The 7,809-nt window shown below is 35.8% G+C and overlaps 1 protein-coding gene across 1 annotated transcript; it reads left to right on the plus strand.

The window, feature by feature from the left end:
• Nucleotides 1–1,023: 1,023 nt before the first annotated feature.
• LOC131197026 (vomeronasal type-2 receptor 26-like) lies at nucleotides 1,024–7,525 on the plus strand. The gene is made up of 6 exons (XM_058180608.1): nucleotides 1,024–1,217; nucleotides 2,257–2,548; nucleotides 2,966–3,791; nucleotides 5,734–5,921; nucleotides 6,366–6,492; nucleotides 6,627–7,525. The coding sequence occupies exons 1-6, from the start codon at nucleotides 1,024–1,026 to the stop codon at nucleotides 7,523–7,525; spliced, it is 2,526 nt and encodes an 841-aa protein (XP_058036591.1).
• Nucleotides 7,526–7,809: the final 284 nt, after the last annotated feature.

Consider the following 7,809-nt stretch of genomic DNA (forward strand, 5'->3'; position numbering starts at 1 on the left):
CTGGATAACAATTCCATTCCTTTGCTTGATCTTGGAATGGCCAGCAATTTTCACAGGATGGTAGGAGGCTGGGTTTGGTGCAATAGAATGTATGAAACTTTGGTGCAAGAAATCTTTTGAAGATTTTTAGTGAGCTTGAGGTAATTTTTTTAAAAGGTTCTGCATTGTTACTCCTCACAAAAAAATACAGACAATAAATGACTGATATATACTTGACTATAACTTGTTGCTGGCAATCCTTATGATTTATATTGATATATTGATCATCAATTGTGTTGTAAATGTTGTACCTTGATGAACGTATCTTTTCTTTTATGTACACTGAGAGCATATGCACCAAAACAAATTCCTTGTGTGTCCAACCACACTTGGCCAATAAAAATTCTATTCTATTCTATTCTACTGGATCAGTTCATATTCCATTTTTTGAAAAAACTGGTAAAAAATAAATGTGGTATCTTGAAAAACAGCATTATTTTTATTTCTACAGTTTCAAGAATTAAATATATATTTTATTGCAAATCTTCTTGATGCTACTTTCATTGGCCTTTGCACATTTAAAATAAAAAAATAGCTGAAGCATCAGCCACTTATTATCTGATCAAAACAAAATAATTATCTCCTAGGGGAATCACCATATTTTCTTCATATGGCCTAAGCATCAAAGGCTGCACAGAAGAGTATTGAAATTCAACAACATTCAAGGCTTTTGTTTGGCTATAAAGTAAGTCTTGAACCACAGGGAGATTGTCACAAGGGGTATTAAGAGCTCTGTCAGATTCATTGCTTCAAGTTTCTATGCTCTGTTCTCTCCTGCCAAAATATCTGTTCAGATCCTGGTGGTATTCAAGATACACATTTGCACTCAGATGGATCTTCAAGCAGAAAATGATAGATTTTCTCATTAGATGCATTCTCAAATGTAATCCTTCGGTTAATCCTTAGATGAACTACTGGAAAATAGATACTTTTCTATGGGTAGAATAGAAGATAAAACATCTGCACAATAACAAAAGCATCAAGATGTTTCTTCTGATGTTTTTGGTACATAAAGTAGGTACTTTGAGCTGCCCTGCAAGTGATGCTTTCCTTGTTCCACATGAGTGGTACCAACCTGGGGACTTCGTCATTGGTGGGATGATGTCCCATATCGTTTACCACTTTTTTAAAACGAAATTTAGCGAACATCCTGCTAGAACGCCTTATGATGTACCAATGTAAGAATATATTTTTTTGCTATCAAATCTTTGTCAATCTCCAAAATCCCTTTATATTATTAAATTCTTTTTTTACACAAATCTTTTTCTCCCCTATGTTATCTATGCTTTCTGTGTCTTTCAAATGCATCTGGTTCTTGCAGAAGAAATAATTTTCTTTGCATTTTTTTTTTAAATGTTCACACATATTTTTTTAATTTGCATTTATATCCCGCCCTTCTCCGAAGACTCAGGGCGGCTTACATTATGTCAAGCAATAGTCTTCATCCATTTGTATATTATATACAAAGTCAACTTATTGCCCCCAACAATCTGGGTCCTCATTTTACCTACCTTATAAAGGATGGAAGGCTGAGTCAACCTTGGGCCTGGTGGGACTTGAACCTGCAGTAATTGCAAGCAGCTGCTGTTAATAACAGACTGTCTTAACAGTCTGAGCCACCAGAGGTCCTAGATGTTGTTGAACATCTAGTGAGGTTAAGGTAATTTTAAAACAGTTTGGCATTATCTCTGCTCACCAAACATATATACAGTAAATGAGTGACACCTGCTAGATGTATTCATACAACATGATATGAAAATCTTATAGAAACAAGAGTACTTCGGGGGTGGGGGGAAGTCAATACTTGTATTTGTTGCAGTACGTATTTGTTGCAAGTCATGGAAATATTATGTTAAATGTAAATTTGAACACTGTAGAAATTACCTATAAAGGAGAATATTTGTAGCTCAGGGTTGAAATGAGGGGTCCTTGGTGCTGAGATTGGATATTTTCTTGCAGACATTTCATTATCCAAACTAGATAACATCCTCAGTGCCAGGCAGTGATGATATTATTCTACTATGGGTGATGAGATGTTTGCAACAAAGCCACCAAGCGCAGAGAGCACCAGGGATCCCTCTGTAGAAATTATTAAGAATTTTAGAAAAAGTGATGATCTGTTTACTACTGTCAGAGAAAGAATTGTTTGTTATTCACAGAGAAATGATGACAATTTTCAACTTAGTTTTTCAACTGGGGTATTTAAAATATTTGCAGTGTAATCACCAAATTTCATCAATACGTCCTTGCCTTGGCTTTTGCTGTGAAGGAGATCAATGAGGATCCCCAGATCTTACCTAACGTCACTCTTGGGTTCCACATCTATGACAGTTACCTGAATGCGAGGATGACCTATCGGACCACTCTGGACATGCTTTTCAAATCCCAGGAATTTGTCCCTAACTACAAATGTGACAGCCAGAAGAATCTCATGGCTATCATTGGAGGATTGGATTTTGAAACATCATCTAATATGCGTGAACTTATAGGTTTCTTCAAGATACCACAAGTAAGCTGTGATGAGGTTGGGGAGGGAAATTCTATATTATCTTGTTGTTGTTACTGTTGTTATGGAATATTTCATGAGCATCAAAGCTTAGGCTATGGTTTGTGTTAAAATGTTCTGCATGGTTAAAGGTCTACTAATTAGTTCTACTTTTCGGAAACTATAATACTAAATACAGGAAATGAGTATTCAAAGATGTTTCATACCTAAGGGAAGAATGGACGGTAGTACTCTTTGCATCCATTAAAGAAATTGTTCTCTGATATGTCTTTGAAGTAATTCCAAGAAATTCCTTTCTACAGTGATGTTTAGAGGAATTCTAGGGACAATGCTCCTTGGATGTATTTCATAAGAAAACTAGATAAGAAAAAATGAATATGATTTAATATTTCAACAGAATACTATTCTATTTTCTTATAGCTAATATATGGCTCATTAGCCCAAGATGCATTTGAGACTAGTAAGCTCTCTTCACTTTATTTCATGGTCCCAAAAGAAGACCATCAGTACATTGGGATTATCCAACTGCTTCTCCATTTCAAGTGGACATGGATTGGGATTTTTGCTGTTGATAACAACAATGGAGAAAATTTCTTACAGAAAATGCAGCCCTTACTCTCACAGAATGGAATATGTTCATCATTTGTACAAAGGCTTTCCCAACTGGTCCATGTGGAAGAACTCGCAGGACTTTATCAAACAGTCTCAGTTATCTACAGTAATATGATGAACAGCAAAGCCACTGCATTTCTCGTCTATGGAGAATCCTGGGCAATTATGGGGCTAAGAGCTGTCATATTTATGGTAAATCTTGAAAGCAAAGAAACTGCATCATTTAGAAAGGTGTGGATCATGACTGCGCAGATTGATTTCATATTATCAGGCTTTCAAGTCAGTTGGGATCTCCAGATGTTCCATGGGGCGCTTTCCTTCACTGTTCATTCAACAGCAGTTGCAGGTTTTAAGGAATTTCTTCAGACCATCACTCCTCTTTCAGTCTCCAGAGATGGGTTTTTGAAGGATATTTGGGAACAATCATTTGATTGCTCATTTCCAAAACCAGAATTACAAGAAATGGATAGTAAGCCGTGCAATGGGAAGAAGAAGTTAGAAGATCTTCCTTCGCCTTTGTTTGAAATAGAAATGACTGGCTACAGCTACAGTGTCTACAATGCTGTTTATGCTGTGGCTCATGCTTTGCAGGCTCTGTACACGTTACGTTTCAATAGAAAAAAAACTATGATGGGTAAACAAACTGGCCATCTAGATTTCCAGACTTGTCAGGTATTCTCTCTGCATTGGACACTTCTTTTATTTCAATGAGCAGTTTGATGTAAACTTTTCTTTTCAGAGAACTAACTGTGGAAAGTCCTGATTTTTAAATTTTAAATTTAAATTTTAAACTTTTAATGGTAATTTTATTGGGTATTTTTATGGTCAATCGACGGTTTTAATTTGGCCTTTTATTGAATAAGTTTTTTAATTGTTATTTTAATATGTATATTAATTGTTTTAAATGAAGGCTGTACACCGCCCTGAGTCCTTCGGGAGAAGGGCGGTATAGAAGTTTGATAAATAAATAAATAAATAAATAAATAAATAAATAAATAAAAGTCTTAATATTTTATATGTGTGTAATCAAGTTAAGCATGAAAAACAACCTAGGAATAGGAATAAGGAGAAATTTCCTGACATTTAGAATAATTAATTAGTGGAAAAGCTTGCCTTCAGAAGTTATGGATACTCCAACACTTTTACAAAGTAATTCGATAGTGATTTGTTTAAAATGTTATAAGGTCTCCTCCTTGAGCAGGGTATTGGACTAGAAGACCTCCAAGTTCCCTTTAATCTCTGTTATTCTGTTCTGTATAAAATAGACACAGAAAAAGTACTTTATTTTGAGCATTAGCTTTCCTGACCTCATTTTTGCAAGACTGAGCTATTTGCTGATGTTCTGCCTTGGTTATCCCCACTCCCACCCCACCCCACTTCTACTTTTTATATTTGTCCTTTCACTCATTCAGGTTTTCAGAGAGTATTTTGTGCAGCCATCCTGATTTCTTTTGAGGTCTCTTAGTTTTCTTCTTTGTTGGAATTTTTGCTAGCCTAGGCTTTTATAATGTCATATTTCAAAGTTTCACAAGCTTCTTGGGCTGTTTTCACCTTGAGAGTTCTAATCTATGGAATCTCTTGCAAGCTCTTTCTTTGTATGTTGAAATCAGCTATCTTGAAGTCCAAGACTCTAGCTTGACTGTGTTCTATTGCTTCTGCTTGCAGAATATTAAATTCCAGTATTGCATGATCACTCCTGCATAACTGGCCTGTAACTTCATCACCTTCTTTCATTTCATCTTTCTAAAGGAAAAATAAGTCCAGTGTGGCTGACTCTCTGCTTCCCTTCACTACTTTTCATCATGATTAGGTATCAGTAAGAGTTATCTAGGAAATCACCCTAGCTTGTACAATAAGAGATATTTAAAATGATGATTTAGTTTGCTTTTCATTGTCTTGTCCAAAAATAATCAGTTCTCCAAATACTTCTTCCTGGCTCATTAATTTGTCAGGATTGAGAAGCTGAGCTTTCTGTCCTTATCAGAATTCAAGAGGAATGAATTAGAAGATGTTTCTTTTCAGAAGTGGCATCTGTGCTTTGGAACAGTATCTATCTATCTATCTATCTATCTATCTATCTATCTATCTATCTATCTATCTATCTATCTATCTATCTATCTATCTAACAATAATCCATTCTTTGCAATAATCTCCATCTCACATCTTTCTACTGTGTTTCTCCAAAATGATGACTCTTGAAAAGAAGACCTATCACCTTTTTGAGCACTTGTAATCAAAATAACAAAACAAAAAAATCCTAATTAAGATTTATTTCAGATTATCAAATATATTTATACCACAGAGAGAAGATTAACTATGTTCTAGGTTTTATGATTGTTTAAATAATTGAAGGAATTTGATTAATCCCAATAGCCAACATTCATTCTGCTTTGGTTCATTCTTATAATAAAGTGGCCATGTACATTTCTATGAAATATCAATTATCAAATTTCTAAGTGTACATATTTAATAATTGTTATAGCCTTTCTATTACATAGTATTCAACTCCCTTTCTCTTTCATTCTCTTTCAAGTAGCTCCATTCATTTCTTAAAGGCATTTCTTTTAACAATTCAGCTGGGGAGAGAGTGTTCCTGAATGAGAAAGGGGAAGCGACAGGTGGATTCGATATCACCAACTTGATCACTTTTCCAAACAGATCCTTTCAGAGAGTTAGAGTTGGAAAGATGGATCTCCAGGCTCCAAAGTGGAAAGAATTATTCATGGATGAAGATGTGATTGTCTGGAACTCAGCTTTTAATCAGGTATCAAACTGCTGAATTGTCTATGATTAATCAATTGAATCCCATATTGAATGCAGTATGTTTAGAAAACTGATTTCTGTTTTTTTTAATAAACAATGAAATACTCATTTCAAATGCTGTTGATGATCAAAGATTTGTCAAATTGACAAAATGACATTACAATACAAAAGCCTGCTTGCGTATTTCATTTGCATTTCCATTTATAATCACAAGAGTCACCACGTTTCCATGACATTGCTATTCTGTTAAATTATTTAAGCACCCTGCCCTTCAAACAGGACCTTTTGTACATCATTGTAATTTCTACATCTTTTTAAATTGTTGATGAAGTTGATGAATTAAATATTTTTGGGGGAAGAAAAAATATTATCACTCTGTAAAGGACAAAAATTGTGAACTGTTTTAAATATCTCCAATTTCAAAACCTTTTATGTTTATCACTAGGGTCTTCCATTGTCTCGGTGCAATGACCCTTGTTTCCCTGGATCCTGGAAGAAAGGGATCGAGGGGGATCAGTTCTGCTGCTATGACTGTGTTTCATGCCCAGAAGGGAAGATTTCAAATCAAAATGGTAGGGTAGGCATCCTACCAATTTACATTAGACTTAAGCAAATGTTAATAAACTACTTCAATGCATCCGAATTATAAGGTGTTTTTCAATAATTTGGAATGTCTAGAGGACATATTCTTTGATTTTCCTTCCAGATATGGATGACTGTTTTGAATGTCCAGAAGATCATTATCCAAATAAAGAAAAGAAAGACTGTATTCGAAAACAGGTGGTGTTTCTAACCTTTGAAGAATCTTTAGGAATTGGTTTGGCCTCAATTCCAGTTTGTTTCTTCTTCTTGACATCTTGGGTGCTTGGAACTTTTATTAAGCACAGGAATACCCCCATTGTCAAAGCCAACAATCGGTCCCTCACCTACACCCTGCTTGTCTCTCTTCAGCTCTGTTTTCTCTCCTCTTTGCTCTTTCTCAGCCAACCTGGCAAAGTGACCTGCCTTCTCCGACAATCAATGTTTGGGGTCACTTTCTCTGTGGCCATTTCTAGTGTTCTGGCTAAAACCATCACTGTGGTTGTGGCTTTCATGGCCACTAAACCAGGATCTCAGATGAGGAGATGGGTGGGGAAAAGATTGGCTTTTTGTACTGTCCTTTTTTGCTCTCTCTTACAAGTATGTATTTGTATTCTTTGGTTGTCAACATCTCCCCCATTCCCTGAGTTGGACATGCACTCAGTGCTCCAGGAAATGATTTTACAATGCAATGAGGGGTCAGCTTTCTTCTTCTACTATGTCTTGGGCTATATGGGTATCTTGGCCATCGCCAGCTTAATGGTGGCTTTTCTTGCCCGTAAATTACCTGACAGCTTTAACGAAGCCAAGTTCATCACTTTCAGCATGTTGGCCTTTTGCAGTGTGTGGATCTCCTTCTTTCCAGCCTATCTGAGCACAAAAGGCAAAGCCATGGTAGCTGTGGAGGTCTTCTCCATCTTGTCCTCCAGTGCTGCATTACTGGGATGCATATTCCTTCCAAAATGCTACATCATTGTTTTCCATCCTGACCTCAACTGCAGGGAGCAACTCACAAAGAGAAATTAGTTTCCCAGGTGTTCATTTATACATCCAAACTAGACTGTGTTGTTTTTCTGTGTTATATAATGTATGTGGGTATGAGGGCATATGCATAATTTGGTGTGTATTTATTTGGTCATGCTTATGTAGTGTACATTGGAGATGGTGACCCTTTGAGAGCTATGTGCAACAAAGTTTCCTTTTAAGTTGCTATTCTTTCATAAAGCACTACTTAATTATAGTAGAAGCTAATTACCATTTTATGAATATATATTTAATATAGTATTATAGGATATCATAGTATTATTGGG

Source organism: Ahaetulla prasina, chromosome 4 (genome assembly GCF_028640845.1).
Source record: "Ahaetulla prasina isolate Xishuangbanna chromosome 4, ASM2864084v1, whole genome shotgun sequence".
Lineage (NCBI taxonomy): Eukaryota > Metazoa > Chordata > Lepidosauria > Squamata > Colubridae > Ahaetulla > Ahaetulla prasina.